Genomic DNA, 19,634 nt, shown 5'->3' with positions numbered 1-19,634 from the left:
TTTTGGTTTTTATGCTAATTTGGTTATTAATTTGAATTAATTGATACCAATGATTTAATTTGAATGAAATGATTTTTATCATGCTTTTTTTTGTTCTGTTTGTGAATTGATTGTTAATTTCTTGCATGATAGTGGTAAATTGTAATGACTCGAAATTTCATAAAATGATTTTTTTTTTTTAATTATGGAAATTTGAGTTACTATATTGCGACGTTGTCCTTATATGCGTATTGGAGCTGGGAGAGCACAATCCTTATGTTGAAGCCTATATTCTACAGTAACTTTGGGTTCATCATGCAGCGCAACGGTGTTGTGATTTTAGGCGTTGCGGTGTCAAACACTAATATTTACTTTATATATTTTTTAAAATAAATATCACTTAACACCATCCCTCCTCCCCCATCTCATTTGGCTTGCTGGGTGAGGAAAAAGGAGATGAAGAGAGAAGGGTGTGGGAGAAGAGAAAGGAGTGAGAAAGTTATTCGAGGTAATTATCTGTCGGATCTATTACAAAATTTATTCTAATTATTGTGGGTAACCTGAATCCTACTTTTGTATTCAGTAATTTTGTGTTCTATGATTTGAATCTTTTAGAAAGAGATAAAAATAAGTTTCTCCTCATTTATTAATCTTTTATCATGTAACTTTTTGTATGTTATAGATATAATTTTTATAGGAATTTTGATAGTAATATTATTAAATTTCACTTGGTAAATTGATAATTATGATTTTCTAAACTTAATGAATAGTATACTAATTGTCATGAATTTCACAGATTGTTAAAAGGTTATTGTATTTCATACATGATATTGAATTGCATAGAAAAAAAATGATACAATTGATATATTTGATAAATCATGTAAGTAAGGAAGGTTGGCTATGAATACTATAATTATTTTGATATAGAATGGATGTGATTTTTCTTCTAATATATGATAGTGATTTATAGATTTCAGTGTAACGATCTTTCAGGTTTTCTTATTTACTGATTATATTGATTTGTGTCGCCCATGATTGATTATTATTTTTAATGATGGTTATTGCTTTGATATTGATTGAGATGAGCATGTATATTAATTTTTGAGACATTGCATTAAAAGCTTTAGTAATTTTGGGGTTCTGTTGGACTTTGTAAGCTTATAATGTGGATTTTATTGACTTAGGTTGGGTAAGGGGTTAGGATCTTATGGAGTGGGGTTACTCAAAATCTTTAAGTTTTAATTTTATTTTCTATATTTTATTTTATTCTTTTTGTAGATATCCTAACGAGTAGATTGATATTGTAAGTGATCTCTTGGTAATTATAAATCAAATTTTATTAAATGAAAATAGTGAATAATTTTGATGTTTTTTTTTTTGTAACGAGAAAGCACTGTTCTTAGGCTAGTGAAAATCCTGGTCGACCTATCATGCAACCCACACCAATTTACATGAGACAACACTTAAGACTTTCACTAATTGTCAAGAGATTCGAACTATGGACCTGGATTTTGCCCAGCCAGCTCTTCACCACTCGGACAAGCAGCGGTGGATGATTCTTCCAATTAAGATATATGAGCATTACAGTGGTGCTCCAAAATGAACTAATGATGCGATGTTGAATAGGTTCTCCACCCCGACACTTTAACTAGGCATGGTACCATGATGCTACTAATGATGTTTCTTTTAATCAATCAATCCTAGAATAAGTAGTCAAGTGCTTAAAGACTTTTTATGATTTTTATTTATTAGGAAATACTAGCTTTAATGAAATTATTAATTACTATGCATGTTTTTTAATTTTGTTATATTCCATTGTATGCACTATTAATCATATGAGCTATTACTTTTTTTCCTATTTTAAAATATATGCTAAACCTCGGCATGTTTAATAATTATAATTTATTATTTTATAATTTTAATTAGTTATTAAATGTTATTATTATACTTAATTATCATGGTAAAATTAAATTCATTATTATATAATTATATAATATTATCAATTAAATTCATTATTAAGGTAAATTTAAATTAATTTTTATGTAATTATGTAATATTATTAATTAACTCAAGATTAATTTATTATATTCTCCTCCACCGTAGTGCAGTTCACTTCCCACCAACTACCGCGCACGGTGATGAAGTTATTACGTCCAAACAAAAAATCAGAAATTCGGACGAATACCGAGTGCTCGGTACCGAGCACCCAGGTGACGTGGCGCTTTGTTATTGATCTCTGGACCCGTTCATTATCCGGACACAATAATTACTCCACCCACAGCCACTCTTCTTTGAATATTGGAGGAAATTATGTCAAAACAAAGCGTTCGAATTACTTTATTGTATCACTTTTAAATGAAAGAAAGTTGATATGGATGTAGCCTAAATTTCACCGTAGGACAATCAAATTATTATTTAATTTAAATATATATTATATTAATATTTTAACATTTTTGGTGAAGCATTTTTTTGTAAGTTAAATGTGAACAAACTTATCATTGTTTATTTTGGAATAAAAATAAATCAAGATTAGAAAGGTAGGCTAATGGCCTGTATATAGGGGTGTCAATATTTGACACGACCTGAAAACCCGACTCGAATTCGACCCGAAAATTTTGGTTTATGGTCAACTCGAACCCAAAACAGGTAAGGTTCGGGTTCAACATTTCAACCCGTTTCAAAAATCGGGTCGGGTTCGGGTTAACCCTTTGACCTGAAATTGACCCGATTTTGACCCGAAAACCCGATTTTGACCCGGCAACCCGAGATTGACCTGATTTTGATCCATTTTTTGACCCCAAAAAGAGGAAATAAACCCTTTTTCACCCTAAAAAGAGGAGATAGTCCCGTCTTTGACCCGAAAACTAGCAATTTTTTGTTGGAAACGGGTCGTGTCGGGTTGACTCGGACCCTAAGCTGGTCGGGTTCGGGTCAGGAAAATTGGTCTGTTTTCAAAAATGGGTCGGGCTCGGGTTGACCCGAATAGTGCAGGGTCAGTTTCGGGTTCGACCCGAACCCGACCCGTGACCCGAAATTGACACCCCTACCTGTATAGGTCTGCAATTTATCTGTTCGTTGGGAGTTTTTGCTATCAATCAAGAGATCTTGAGTTCAAATCTTTCGTATGTAATGTATATGTGAGTTAGTTTTTGTTTATTGGCCTAAATGTCCTAAAAAATGATCTGTTTAGAACAACAATATTTTTTATAAAAGTGATTGTAAAATTGTTGTGGAGAGTAAATTTTAAAAAATTGTAGTAGAAAGCAACTTCCAAGCACAAAATTTTTTAAAATCAGCAAAAAAATAGTGGTCAATTAGAAACTATAGTTTCAATTTGAAAAACAAAGTAGTAACCAAACTGTTCCGTTTGGGGCGGCTTTCTTGTTGTTTCTTAAAGCAGCTTTCTAGTACAAAAATTAAAAATTTTATAAAAAAAGTTGTTTAAGAAACAGTAAGAAAGTCATCCCAAATAAATTCTAAGTGTTAATTCACAACCCAATCCCTATTTTAGTTCACAAAGCATGGCAGTTGTATGGATGCTTCTACTACTGCTTTAAGTGCTATTTAGGCTTCGTTTGGGACGGCTTTTTTATTGCTTTCTAAAACGGAGTTTTAGTACAAATTTTTTTATTTTAGTATTAAAACTCCGTTTTAGAAAGCAGTAAAAAAGCCGTCCCAAACGAAGCCTTAATTTATTGCATAGTGGAGTATAAAGTAATAAAAATAACAATAAATAAATAAATAAATTTTTTGTTGAAGTGGGAGCATCAAAGAATAAGAAATGGAAGTTTCAACAGAAGTGAGAACAACATTTCATCAAAAACAAACAAATCCGATTATAAAAAAAAAAAAAACAAACAAAGAAAGAAGAAATTACACCAACAATTTCACAATCACGAATATATCATATGAAAGATTCTTCTCTTTTTATGATGACCCAACACTTTTTAAACTGACTCGAACAAGATCCGTTTTTGTAAATGGGTCGGTTATTCGGATCCGAACGCGACCCATTTTTGGGTTGAATCAACCTGAACCCAACCCGCTTTTTTTATGTTTTACTAAAATACTTTTATTTAATTCAATTTATTTAAATCTAAATAGAATTAAGGTAATATTTACTTCAATCAATTTAAATAAACCAAGCTTAATTCGGTTTGGGCAACATGCTTTATTATTTTTTGAAAATAACATTTACTTATTTCATAACAATCTTCTAAAACCCTCCTAAATCAACTAAAAATTGGTCAAATCGGGTTGACTTCAAAATTTCGGGTCAACCCCAACTCGTCCCCATAAATCCCTAACCCGAACCTGACCCGGTTCGGATTCGGTTCAAATTTTCAGTTCCGATAGATTTTCGAGTCGTGTCAAATATTTACTCCCCTACTTTGTATTGATCCCTTCTTCAAAATTCTCAAAAAATTTTAGCTAGTGGTGCATATGAATTTAATTGAACCAAGTTGAGCTAGAGATTATTTGAGCTCGAGCTCGTTTAGCCAAAACCTATTTGAGCTCAGCTTGAACAAAACTTAAGCTTTTATGATAATTTTCGTGTTAAATTCATTTAAGTATGTTTATAGTGCTTGAATTGAGCTCAAATGATACTTAATTTATTTTGTGCTTATAAAGCTTTAAATAAATAGTTAGTCTAAAAAATAAATGACCCTAAAGAGCCGTGCTTCAATATTAAATTATATTTTAATATTTGTTTTTTTAAATATGATTTTGTTTTGTTAAATTTTTTTTTATCTAACGGAGTGGCTGTCATCTAACGCTTGCGCTTTACATCATACAAACTTATAAATTGCATTACTTGATTCGTCTAGTGGATTAAAAATTCACTCAAAAGCAAAAGGCCAATTTATAAAAAGAGCGTACTTTAAATTTAAATTAGCTTAAGGTGCACGTTAAAGAATAAATTTTAAAAAGAGCAAATTCGAAACATAATTATTCGATTTCAATAGAAACCAGAACTTCACCGTAATATAAAGAAACCTATTTGAGAAGAAACCGTAATATAAAATCACGGTTTCTAAAGAAACCAGATTAATACCGGAATTCATTAATCCGGTTTCCTAAGAAACCTATTTATATTATATTATTTTGCATTAATCCGGTTTCCTAACAAACCGGTCCTAACAAACCGGTTTATATTATTTGGCTTTATTCCGGTTTCCTAAGAAAGCTATTTAATTATATATTTTTTACAAAGGTTTTTTAATATAATTTTTTATAAAAAAAATTAAACATATTAATTATATTAAAAGTTATTAAATATTAACATTTTTATCTTAAATAATTGATAATCTAAAAATAATATTGAATATAAATGTAAAATTTAAAAAGTATTTTATATAAAGTAAAAAACGGTTTCTTAAGAAACCTGATGATGTAAATCTGGTTTAATTTTCGGTTTGTAGAAACCGGATTTCAATGCTCCGATTTCACTCCTTTTTAAATTATTTTTTGAACATGACTTATCTGCATATTTATGTATTAAGCATGCTCCTTTTTATAGTTTGGCCAAAGCAAAAATGTAGCCAATCTTGTTAAGCTCACATAACTTATTTTTGAATTACTTGATTTTTAATTTATTATAAATACAGATTTATTTTGTTAATAATATTTATATTTATATTTATATTTATATTTAATTACAAACTATATAACATTGACTTTTTTATCTATTTCTTATACTAATTATAGATGATCTAATAGAGTACGTTATAATATGAATCTAGTATATGATCTATAAGTTTAATTTACTGTTTAAGTTTTATAATGTGAATTAGCAATGTATTATATTAAATTTAAAAGTTTATACGTGCACAAAATTTGCACTTTCATGCCTTAACAATTTAATACTATGAAAGCTTATGAAATGAGGAGATAATGCATTTTTGCACAATTAGAATAGATAAAATTCGTATAAATCAAAATCATTAAATCAAAAGTAAGAGATTAGTCACTTACAATAAATAGAACAAAATCTATAACAAGAATGTCTGACAAATATGATTCAAGAACCTTCTTCACTCCTCTCTCTTCTTCTACTATTCGATTTCTTCTTGGCCAAGTAACCAAGTGAGGGGGTAGGCAAAGTGAGGCATGGATATTTATAATTTATTATTTATTTAAACTGTTTATGGCCTAGCGCCATAACGCTGATCAGATCAGTGCAAAACACTTTATTTCAAAATTTTTATATATTTCAAATAAATTTATTTCACATATTTGAATTCTTTCAGAAAAATACATGAGGAACAAAAAAGATATCTAATTGCTTGTTTGAATACCTGAAACATTAAGATGACAGAGTATATCATAGAAGCCTCCAAAATATTGCTTGAGAATACATCGAAAATACTTCTTACCTATGCATCATACTCATGCTAGAAGGTGGTTTCCATAAAAGGGCATTATATTTGATTTTATCATATAAGGAAACATTTTAAGAATTATTAAATAAATTAATAAAATATTAACAATCATTCCCATTTAACTTTATATTGTGGAAATATCTAAATTTTCTTTGTCTACTATTCTTCAAGCTAACATTCTATGCTCCCAATGAATAAATACTAAAAGTTTACCTATCACAAAAATTTTGTGCCTCAAATATGTTTTTCTTCTCATCTTTCATGCTTTAATAAAAAATATGATATATTCATTCATATCTTAAAATCCTGTATATATGACGTTCATGATTGTTTTTCTTTAATTTCTTGATCTTATTTAGGAACAATTCTTGCGGCTCGTAAGCCACCTTTTTTTTTTCTTTTCCCTAAGATATGAGACTCCAACATGAACAAAAACTTTTCCTTAGTTGTTTTTCAAGACATTTATAAAGGATAAATACACCATTGAAAAAGTATTGGCTCTTTATAGTTTGAAAATCAAAAATACCAATCTCAAACTTTATGAATATGATATTTTAAATCCTCACTTTGATACCAAATTGTTATGATGATAGTGTTGAAAGATAAGAGGATGCAGCATAAAGAAATAAAGAAATCTTAATATAAAAGAGAAAATACACCACCTAAGTCATCAAATCTACACTTTTTTTACTTCAATCATACCACATCCACAACAAAGGAGAAATGATCTCATATACTAAGTGTAAATAGAATGTATAAATTGAAAGAACACTTTTTATCTCACTATAAAGATAACCTCACATAAAGCCTTCTTTCTCCTTAAATTGATTTAAGTTTGCAAAATTCATTAAAACTCCTAACCATTGAGAATGTGTGAAAGAAATGAGAGAGATCTTCATTACTTGTCCAAAAGTATTTTATGTAAGTATCTAAAGCATGGCATGAGAGATCCTACTAGAGACTACCCATAAAATCGATGACCTCCTTGCACACAAATCAAGAATTAAAGAATATGTGCATGGATCAGGATGGTGATTAGTATCTTAGAAATTCAAATTTCTTTGATCATATAAGGAAAGATTATGAAAATATGCAAACAAATCAAGTCTAATTTAATAATTCTCCACCTTGTTTTAATACTATGAAGAAGATTAGGCACCAATATATTTATAATTCTTAACTTAGCACTCTCATGCCTAAACAATTTTCTCAACAAAAAACATTTTAATCCAATCAAATACATTCATTTAGACCCCCTTAGTCTAATAGATCCATAGAGTACCATGTTTTGAATTTTGCCTGTCCATATTAGAAGCGGCCAACATTCATTTAAGTCGTAATTAAAAGTATGAACCATTTAATCTTAGCTTGTCCATCAACTTTAATAACACTTATTAAGGAGGACCAAAGTCAAGTTAGATAAACAAATGAACAAATGCATTTTTAGTTGAAAAATTTAAGCTTATCAATGAGGGCCAAGAAATTGGTACTTCAATGCCAGTACACTTTTTCAATTATTCAATATGGGGCTAAATCCAATTTCCTCATACACCTTAACAATCTTCCCCTCAAGTAAAATCTTTCTACATCAACCAACATTGTTCCTCAAATAAAAGTTTTAAAATACTATAAATTTTTGTACATCGAGATCTTACCCTACCATGAACATTCATTGTGAGAGTACGTCAACTTTTAACTTTTTCTTATCTATGATAGAAGGCATGGACGGAACCCCATTGGCAATTTATTTACCCTTCTCCCATTTTTTTTTTTTAAATTATATGGTTTTTAGGTAATTTATTTCTCTTCATCCATTTTTTAGTCTTTATTATAAGGTTTTTTGGCAATTGCCCCCCCTAAAATTTTTAAAATACTATGATCTTTAGGTAATTGCCCCTAACAAGTCGAACCCCGCCATGGGACGTTGCCCCCTTGGACCCCCGACATATATGCCTTATAAATTTGCCCCCTCTGAAAATTTGGGCTGGTTCCGCCCCTGATAGAAGGGTCTAAGACCCATGAGTGGCACAAATCTTATGAACTATTTGATTCCAACCTAACTTTTTTACTATGATACCACTTATTAAAGAGTGCAAAGCAAGGAATTTGAAGATGTCTTAAATATATATGTAAGTGGTTGAACTCATTTTCAACCCAAAAGCTAAAGTTTATGGGTGAGGGCTAACTACTTCATATTTCTATTTCGTTGCACGCTAGAATATCATAGTTTTCTATGTAGATGTGGCAAACACATTGTTCAAATAAGGTCTCAAATGGAATATTATAATTTAGTAGTTTAGTTATTCTCTATTTCGTTTTTAAGCATATTTTAGGTAAATTATTAATTTTGTAATTTTTTTTTAAAATTTAAGGTAATTATTTGATTAATATATCATTCTTTTTTTAATTATTTACTTAATGTTTCATAATAGATTCACTCTTTATTTTCTAATTTATTTATTTTAATATTCAGCTATAATTTTTTAATCCTTTTCAAAAAATTTAATTAATGTTTTTTCTTATCATTTTGAGTGTTAATTTTGATTAAATGGGTGTTTGTCAATTTTAAAAATTTTAGCAAAATTTATGATAAATTTTACATAAATAATATAAGCAAATTTATCTATTTCTCTTTCTCCTCTCTCTATATTTCTCTTTTGTCTTTTTTTTTATTCCTCTCTCACACTCCATCTTGAATAATTTTGATCTCAGGATCACTACCCATTTTTTAATGTGTTCACAAGCTTTTATTTCGATGTTGAGAAATAGCATGTAAATTTGTCTAGTCGAGATCGAGTAATTCTTTGTCTTGAGCTTGAGCTTGATTAATTCACAAAGCTTGAGCTTTATTTTACAAGTTCTAGCCGACTTTATTTTCGAAAAGAGAAAATGAATGTACACTACAAGAAAATCATGTATTACCAGTAGCGGTGTCAATTTTTGACACGACACGAAACATGACCCGAACCCGACCCGGAAAAATCCGGGTTCGGGTCAACCCAAACCCGAAACAGGTCGGGTTCGGGTTCATGAAATCAACCCATTTTTTTTTGCCCCCCCTAAAAAATTCTTTTGTCCTCTTTTGCCCTAACTTGCCCTAAAATATCTATATATTTCTTCACATTTAGTTCTAATATTCTCTTTCATGCTTTTAATAACAGTTTAATTACACATTTTTTCTTAATTTTAAAAAATATAATTATAAATAATTTATAAACTTTAAAAAATATTTTAATTTTTTAATGTTAATTTTTTAACGTTTTTAAAGAGTAATTTTTTTTAAACATTTTCTATAAAAAAACGCGTAAAATATTTAGATTAAAAAAACGTCAAATATTTTGACGCTAGTTACTTTTTTTTTTTCTTTTTGATAATTACGTTCTTTGCTTAGTGATAAATGGTGATCCGCCTTCTCCGTCCCCCACATCTCAGGCAGAAAACATTACTCCAATGGCTGAAATCCCGTTGAAGATGAAGGCATGGGTTTATGAAGAGTACGGGGATGTTAGTGTCTTGAGGTTAGATGAGGGGATTTCTGTGCCGGAGATTAAGGAGGACCAAGTGCTTGTCAAGGTTGTGGCTGCGGCACTAAACCCTGTGGATTTCAAGAGGCGGCAGGGGCGATTTAAGGCCACTGATTCTCCGTTACCTGTAAGTTCATCATATTTGTACTCTCCGTTTGCTCTTTTTCGAATTTAGTTCAAGTTTTGTTAGTTTTTTTATACATGTTGCATGGTTGTGTAGGGGAAGACTGGTTCGAGGAGAAATATATAAAAAGTTTGAAACTTTTCTGAGTTTTTTTGTTTCAGAATTTCATGCGGGAATCGGGTTCTTAATTCCTTTATCCGTTATTTGTGAAACCATTTTTTCCCCCTTTTTAGATTTTGGTTGTTTGGGGGATAGAAGGATTTGGATTTTAACTTCATCAGATGTAATTTGGGCACATCGAACATGGCTTGATTGAGTTTTTTTTTTTACTATTTCTTTGATTCCAGCTTCCATGCGCTGGACGCTGGAGAATGATGGCTTTTTCAGAAGTCTGTGATGGTTTTTGAGAAGTTTGGAGGGTATTGATTTCAGTTGCATGATTTAGGAAATTTAGCACATGGAAACTGATTGAATATAGAACATACAGTCCGATTTTCTTCTAGAAAAAATGATTTTGTTAGGTTGTTTTTTATTTTTCCGTGAGGTTGAATATAACCAAATGTCCGAATGAATAAACCTTTTTGTTTTTAGTCATAAATTTTGTTAAAGGAGATTATAAATATTAGCTTCGATATTTCTTCCAGTCAATTTTATGATGTTTTAGTTAATTTATCAATATCTTCTCTCTAACCAATTATTTCCTTTTGTCGTCATTTCTAGACTGTTCCAGGATATGATGTGGCTGGTGTAGTTGTGAAGGTGGGCAGTCAAGTGAAGAACCTAAAGGAAGGAGATGAAGTATATGGAGATATCAATGAGAAAGCTTTGCAGAGTCCTAAGCAGTTTGGATCACTTGCTGAATACACTGCTGTTGAAGAGAAAGTGCTGGCCATAAAACCCAATAATCTGGACTTTGCATCAGCTGCTGGAATACCTCTAGCTATTGAGACAGCACATGAAGGCTTGGAGAGAGCTGGGTTCTCTGCTGGTAAATCTATTCTTGTATTAGGTGGTGCAGGTGGAGTTGGATCCTTGGTGATTCAGGTAATTTTCTATAAGCATCTTTGATGGGATAAAAAAAACGGTACTCGATAACTATGATGGCTTGCTTTTCTTATCTCAATCCTTTTTTGCTAGCAAGATATGGTTGTTTACTGATACATCTACTAGCGAATGAGACTTGATTACTAATCAAATATTTCATGATCACTATGAAAAATTTTGTCATTGACTATTGGAAGTTTAATATCCATTAATGTTTTTTGCTAATAGTTGTTACTATAGTTTCTTTCCATGTTCTTTTAGAAACTATGTTACTTTCAGAACAAATAGAAAGCAGCTAATCTAGATCTTCATATTGTGGTAAGTTTCTATGGGTGTTGTTTTGAAATCTATTTTCTTTTATAGCTGGCCAAGCATGTTTATGGGGCATCAAGAGTTGCTGCCACTTCAAGCACTAGTAAGTTGGAGCTATTGAAGAGTTTGGGAGCTGATTTAGCAATTGACTATACCAAGGAAAACTTGAATGAGCTGCCAGAAAAATTTGATGTAGTATATGATACTGTTGGTAAGATCCTTTGTTACATCTCTATCCATCCTTAGCTTTATCTCAAGTATTAGGTGATTTTATGAATGCTATTCTAGTCAATTTTCTTTAAAATTACTCTTTTATCCAGAAACTTATTTTAGTGCAAGAATGATGGCGACACTAGTAGTAGATGTTTTCTTTTTTTTTTATTTTTTTATTTTTTTTTGCTTGCAAAAGCAAAGAGACTATTTTGATTATAAAGTACTAGTATGTGGAATACACCTAGAGGACTTACAAATCATATCAAAGAAGAGTATGCATGAAAATATGAGATGGGATGTGCAGTAGTAACTAGTTTTAGTTTGAGCCTTTGACAAACATTGGCATCAGCCGTATCCGAAACTGTTTGAGATAGTTTCATTAGTCCTTCATTGTTCTTGTTGAGTGCTTGGTGATGGTCAAGTTCAAATTAGCTACTTTCGAAGAAACCCCATCATAGTCATTCCTGAATTATTCCTACCTATAGGTGCTTCAAGCATATTGGAGGACATGGGAATTAGTGAAAAACTTTTGTATGTTTTATCATATCAAGAGTATTGAAAAAAAAAATATCTATTTTGAATTTCATGAATAAAATTATGTAGTATGTTCTATTTTTATGAAAAATATTCTTATCATATCGATAATGGATTTGGTTTAATCAATGTTATTCATTTTATTTGTTCTATTGCATGAAGTCAACTTTTTTGTTTCCAATCACATGTTCATCTAAAAATTCTTCGTCCTCCCAAGTTGGTTGCAATTTTCAGATACATGATTAACTCGACACCGTTAACCGTTAATATTTGCCATCCAGTTGAAATGATAATTCCTATTGATTGTCATTTGGGGATGAGGCATATTCAACATTGCGAGTGGGTTATCATGATCTAAAGGCCCCGTACTATGGCTCTATGATCAAGCTCTTTCTACCATGACCTTCTTTACTTAAAGATCACATTATACTTGCAACATGTATGATGAACTTGGGAATATCCATGTTGATGCTTGCTTGCAAACTCACCATTATATGTATCAACTTCTTTTATTTGCAAGACAATCATATTCGCTCAGATGATTCATATATACATTAACCATCATCATCTTTATATAATTCATGAGATGTTCTTTTGAATGAATTTGAATGATCATAATATTTGACATCTTCACTTAGATCATGATTTTATCAATTTAAAGTCCAATACTCCATTATTTGTTCGAATTTAAGTCCTTTATTCAAGCTTGTAGGTATTCTATGTCATATGAAAATGACTTAGATTGTGCATATTAGATTTACTTAATGGCATTTGCCTTCTAATTGAAATGATGATTCCTTGATATTCATTGAAGACTTTGTATTATTCAGTGTAAACATGTCATAGCATTTTCCACTTGATCTTTATTTGTATGATTAAAGTTTTCATCTTATCAAATTACAATGTCAATTTTCATTTTGTCCTTCATTTGCTCAATGTAAAGTTCAAATTTACTTGAGTTTTGCTCAATTAGTGTTCAAAATGAGTTTAAGTTTGAGTCTAAGTTCAAATACAAGTTTGATTTTGAGTTTAATTTAAGTCTTTACTTTTGGTTATTCAGGTTTGCATCTAACTTATTTAATGCTCGAATTGAATTTAAATGACGTCCCTTATTTTGTTCTTCTGAGTTCAAATCGGGTCCCCTGTTTGTTCAAGTCCTCTGTATCTTCATTCAGAATTTTGGCAGCCTCCCGGCATCTCCCCTGTTTAGGGGAAAACTATGAGAGTCTGTGCCTTCTTACCACGCACAATAAAGACATGTATGGTAGGTGTCCTTAGAATCTACGGTCGTGTCTTCATTCCCACCACGCTAATAAAAGCGTGTATGAGGCGAGAGTACCTATTTGAAAACACAGTTGTTTTCTCGCGTATGGGTACTTATAGGTAACCCCGCCTCACTGTAGGCGTCGTACCGGGTTCCCACCCCACCACGTGTAATAAAGGCGTGTATAGGCAGTTTTTCAGTGCGTCACGAACGCTGAAATGAGGCTTTTGGATCACCTACTTTGTTGCTAGCATTGCGACACACTTCCTCCCACCACGCTAATAAAAGCGTATATAGGTGGTTGTTTTTGTCGCGTTGCAAGCGTCGAAGGGGCCTCTCAGAGTTTTGAGTTTAGGGGGATTATACCTTCAATGTGGTGGTGGCACAAGGTGGCACACAAATCGAGACGAGAGAAACATGTTTATTTATAATTAATAACTAATTATAAATTATTTTTGTTTAATCTACAATTAATCATAAACTAAATATAATTAATTATAATATAATTAATTATATTTAGTTTAAAATTAATTATATATTGATTAGATTTATTTTATAATTAAGTAAATAATAAATTATAATTAATTCTATTAATCTATAATTAATTATATTTAGTTTAAAATTAATCATTAATTAATTGGATTTAATTTATGTTTAATTAAAAACTAATTATAATTAATTATATTTTAATCTATAATTAATTATATTAATTTAAAATTAATTATAAATAAATCATTTTAACTTATAATTTATAATAAACTAATTATAATTAATCATATTTAATTAATTATATTTAGTTTAAAATTAATTATAAATCAAAATTTGAGCAAAATTTAAGCCTAATATTTTTAAACAGAGTGAAACTCTCTGTTAATGAGTTATAATTAATTATAATTAATTATGATTAACCAATTAAAATAATTATGATTAGCTAATTAATTATAATTACTTAATGTCAATTATAATTAATTTTGAAAAGAAGAAAAAAAAAGAAAGGTGCATTTCCTCCGACCTTGATCCATGTGCTACTAAACCCCGCGAAGGTACGAATTTTTTTAAACTTAGATTCTCACCCTCGTCGTTTGCGGCGGACCGAAAAACCGTCCATACACGCCTTTATTATGCGTGGTGGGATGGGACCCCGGTGCGACGCCTACGATGAGACAGGTAATCGCCTAAAGCCCTACTTCAATGTTCGTGGCGCACCGGAAAATCACTCATACACGCCTTTATTACCATGATGGGATGGGACCCCGGTGCGGCGCCTACGGCGAGGCGGGGTTACTTTTAAGTACCCTCAAGCGAGGGGAAAGCAAACCACATTTTCAAACAGGTATCCTCGAAGACCCCATACACGTCTTTATTGCGCGTGGTGGGAATGAAGATCACGGCCGCGATGTCCTCGTCCGAGGACACCTACCATACACGCCTTTATTGCATGTGGTGGAAAGGCCCAGTTTCTCGTAGCTTTCCCCTAAACGGGGAGACGTCGGGAGGCTGCTGAAATTTTAGATGAATATGAGACTGTACCTGGACTTGATTGAACACGAGCAGATGACCTATGAACATGAATTGGACTTGTGGATTTGTACTCGAATGAACTAAATAGAGAACTCATCTTGGACTCAAATGGACTTTAATCAAATAATATGAACTTAATTAAGATGAGTAAACAACAAGAAACTTGGATCCAAAATGGACAGTACTTTAAATAAATTTGAACATGAAATGGATTTGGCATGAACTTGACTCAAACTTGAACTATACTTAAACTTGAACTCATGTTGGACTTGAACATGAATAAAATTTTAACTCAGATTACAAATCCTGGACTTGATTTGAACATGATTTGATCAATAAGAAGGCTCGAAGTGAATTTGAACTAAAATTGGATGCAAATAACAAATGAACTTAGCTTCATTTCACTCTAAGTGGACCATGATTTGAACGCTATGAACTCAAATCAGACGAACAACAGGAGATAAGCGAACTTGAATCTGATCACAAGAAAACTTGAACTTATATGGACTACAGGAAGTTCATGCAAATTGAGCTTGAATTTGAACTTACACTAGGAATATATATGAAACTTGTAAACCAAGGGACTTATGCTCTAAAAGGCATAATTTGATGATTTAACGGTGTAAGCTCTCAACAAAAATAATAATTTACCTGCGATCATATACAAGGAATGTAATATGTTAGTGAGCAACATTAGAAGAACTATAATGAACAGAAACACTTATGATGCGCAAGAATGCAATCATTACTTGATTGGCAAGTAATCATCAACAAGGATCAAAGACATGTGATCAACTTGCAAACATTGATCAATGAAAACCAAAGAGAATGCTACAATACAAGTGTAGATGATCATACAAATTTTCCAACAAATGATATTGCTGACTCATGCAATTGATTGACTTGAAACAATTGCAGTGGCCCTAAGGAGATGTGATGAATTCCATAATAACTAATATATATATGCAGACATTCGAGTGAAGTTTGCAAGTAATGAAGATTGAAGGAGAGATGTGGTTGATTGAAAGCAAATATCAACGGTACAAGTTCGCCACACAAATAGCAAGTTATTTTCAAGGGAGAAACAATACGTGGTGAATGTACAATACGTGGTGAATGTATTGAACTCCTAAAACAAGTTACCTACAAATATAAAGAGTAAGGTCTGTGCTAAATACAAGCAATCATAAGCTATCGTAGCAGAAGGCATTAAACGTTATGTCACCTTTTTGATCAGTCACTATTCAAGGTTGAGCAAATATGTTGATTCATTGCAATCAAACACCAAAAGACTTGCAACGAATGCAAATATTTATGATCAATTGCGAAGCAGGAGATTTGTTAGTGCACTATGATCTACCTATAGAAAGAAACATGTAGTGCACGACAGTCTGCCTGTACAAAGTAGCAAACTACTCAATTCAAAAGTTGTTATGTAATGCCACCGAATTCGCAACATTCATGCAAGCGAACATAAGACGTTTATAAATATTTCAAAAATACCCCCGCACATGCACCGTAATCTGTATACGCATAGGTACACAAAAGGCGTAAATGTATAATACACTCGTATGGACCCTGCCGAGCATATTATTGGTATACACGTGACGCCTAGGGATATTGCACGGGCCAATAAATTTGAACCCAATCCTCCTAGGCAGGTAAATAGGAGTCGATAAGGTTCAGCAAATAATTATAAAATGCCCCAAACACCCGCATGGGCCCCGGCAAACGTGTTATAGGTACACACGTGACATCTAGGGATGCTGCACGGGTTAATAAATGAATTCAAGTTCGAATCTGATCATTTTATGCGGATCAATAGGAGTCGACAGGGTTCGAACCATCAAACAAATATACGGTTATGACGACCGATATACTTGTTTTAATACATTCATATTAGGCTGTCAAGGCCTGTAATAATGAGAATTCACTAATGAAGGCACAAAGCCTACGAAACATGATCCCCTATCGGCAAGTCGACAGGGTCTATAAGGTTCAAGACATAAATATTCTCAAATGACCCCTTACACCCCGATGATAGCAGTGTTGAATGTTTATCTCAATCGGAGGGATTCACAAACAATTTCAAATGCCTTCAAGACTTCACCCAAATACCTACGAAAATCCCAAAATTTCAAATTCCAAAAATATTTAAAATGAAAATTCAATCATTCAACCCCTTAAAGCAAAATTCATCCACCCTCCGTAACAGTTTGCTGGGTGGACAAATTAAAATATATTTCAGCTCACATAGAGCTAATGCCTAGTTGAAAATATCACTATGATCCATTCTCAAACAGACTCCTGTCATTAAGGACGTGATAAGTGTCCTCTAACCCGCGGTTTTGCCGCAAAATGGCTCTACAGGATAAACGGTTATGACCCGGGGCCCTCTGAATCTAGTGGTTTTGCCGCCAAATGGCACCACTAAATACCGATTATGGCTAGAGCCAATACGCTCCTTAGTGACATCAAATCCTTGAGATATGAATCAATAGGATATGATCGATAGAGTATAAAGCTTTATGCTAGCTAAGGTGGATTCAAATTGTCCCCTTAGACAAACATTCCCCCCAGGTCTACAAGGTCTCCTTGGACGAAACAACTCATGACTGCCGACAAGGATCCTTCTGTCAGGTTGGGTCGACTACCTCCTCTGACTAAATAAACCAAGGACCACGATGGCCCGAGACGACGGAACCATGGGATCTTGATCGGGTTCATCGTCCATTCCCCCACCATCCGCTTTAAGTACAAGATGGTGAAATTTCTAATTTTAAATATTAAACCCATCCAATTTCCAACCATTTTTTTTAATACCCATGCTGCTACTATATGCCAGATACCACGTATCTATGGATATGATGTATTCATTAACAACTAGTCTTAATCGAAAGTTCTCTCTCATGATCGGGAGAGGTAATTAATTATAGGGGCTTGCGCCTATAGGAAACCAAAACCCATATAATAAAGTCCTCGCAAAATGAGAGCGAAAGCTCTAGGTAGTGTCTTATCTACAAACCCACTGCCTTCCAAAATTTACCCCGGAACTTAATCCGTTAAAACTCCCTCGCCGAAGAAAGAAAGCAAACAACAATCGCGGGCGGACCACAGGGAGAAGTTGGGTTCTTGCGGCTGGATCCGAAGGGTTGGAGTGAGATCTCGGCGAAGGACTATGGCAAGGGTAGAGTTCATCTTCAGGTCGTGAGCTTTGTGGCACAATGGAGGGCTTGAAGATGTCGGATGAGACTCGGTCTAGAGCAGGGAAGGTCTCGGCTGAGATGTTTAGGGTTGTGTATGAGGCGGCTTCGAGTGGTGGTTTTTGGTCGTGGGCTGAAGAGTTGGATGGCAGCAGGAGTTTCGGCTGGAGGAAGTTGGGTGGAGTTCGGTTCGGCTAGACGGGTACGAGGTAGCTATCTTCCTTTTATGATTTTTTTTTTTTATATATAAATTTCAGTAAGGGTCAACATGGAAGTCTTCACATATATGTACTAGGGCCTGAGCCACATGTCCATAACGGTCGTATATTGTATTTTCCTGCCAATTGTTATGTACACTATAGTTGTAGCTTCTCCTATAGCCCTCAAAATCAAATAAATATAGTTTCAGAGGTAATTTTTAGACATGCAGTGTATTCTATAGTAACTCTTTTATCATCTTGCATTGATGGTATAGTGCCTAGAGCTCCTCTCTCTCTCTCTCTCTCTCTCTCTTAAGGTATGCCATTCATCAGACTATAGCATGGAAATGAAGTATTTCCAGTAATTCACTGAATGCTCACAATAAGGTTGAGCACATAAGATCCTACAGGCTTTGATATAAATTTCAATATGCAGGGCTTGGCGACACCGGATCCAAAGCAGTGAAAGAAGGCGGAACTGTAGTGGGAATCGCTTATCCCGTTTCACCTCCAGGTTCTATTTTTGTCCTCACTTCTGATGGAGCTATTTTAACAAAGCTGAATCCTTTCCTGGAGAATGGAAAGATTAAGCCAATTAATGATCCAAAAGGTCCATTTCCTTTCTCAAAGGTGGTTGATGCGTTTTCTTATCTCGAGACTGGAAGGGCTATTGGAAAAGTAGTCATATATCCAATTCCATGATGATATCTGTATGTTCTCTCTGAACATATCTGTAGTATATTAAGCTCTTCTATAAATAAAATGAGGTGTGTATTCTGTAATATGCTATGTAAGAGTAATTACTGGAGCAAATTATGTGTTCCCTCTTGTGTTTTTTGCAGTTTAGTCGGTAAATGTGTCTATGAAGAAATAAAGACTTGCTGAAGTAAAGCATAAGGATGTTGTAATTGCCATTGTGTTTTGGCTTGTAGTCCTTAGGGGATATTTCTATGTTGAATGATTGATAAAATTTTCGATGCTGTGCATCACTCTTTCTTCTCGATGCTTTTAAACCTTCGTCATTAGGGCCTATTTTGAGAAAAATATTTTTTGTGGACTCCGGACTTCAATAAAATGTTGCCAAATGTGGTGTGATGATCCCACTATTTCTATTTAGTACTTTTTCCAACTTATCGTGCGGCCCAACATCCTGACTCGGATCAAATATTTTTTTCTATTTGGAATAGTTTTCTAGTTGTTTTATATTTCAGATAGTAATTATAATTTGATTTGGTTATTAATTTCTTATTGTTCTCTTTTTTTTTTTAATTATGATGAGAAATTGCTTTTTACAATCAAATTAGTTAGGCTAATTTTGTTACATAATGTCATA

At 32.8% G+C, this 19,634-nt stretch overlaps 1 protein-coding gene across 1 annotated transcript; it reads left to right on the top strand.

Annotated features, from left to right (window-relative positions):
- Positions 1–9,754: 9,754 nt before the first annotated feature.
- LOC110093345 (2-methylene-furan-3-one reductase) lies at positions 9,755–19,301 on the top strand. Its single transcript, XM_020818195.2, has 4 exons — positions 9,755–10,013; positions 10,731–11,054; positions 11,418–11,577; positions 18,738–19,301. Exons 1-4 carry the CDS (start codon positions 9,813–9,815, stop codon positions 19,001–19,003), a joined length of 951 nt encoding a protein of 316 aa, XP_020673854.1. The 5' UTR covers positions 9,755–9,812; the 3' UTR covers positions 19,004–19,301.
- Positions 19,302–19,634: the final 333 nt, after the last annotated feature.

The sequence above is a fragment of the Dendrobium catenatum genome, unplaced genomic scaffold (assembly GCF_001605985.2).
Source record: "Dendrobium catenatum unplaced genomic scaffold, ASM160598v2 fragScaff_scaffold_658, whole genome shotgun sequence".
In the NCBI taxonomy this organism is placed as follows: domain Eukaryota; kingdom Viridiplantae; phylum Streptophyta; class Magnoliopsida; order Asparagales; family Orchidaceae; genus Dendrobium; species Dendrobium catenatum.
This window is presented reverse-complemented; position numbering and strand designations above follow the sequence as displayed.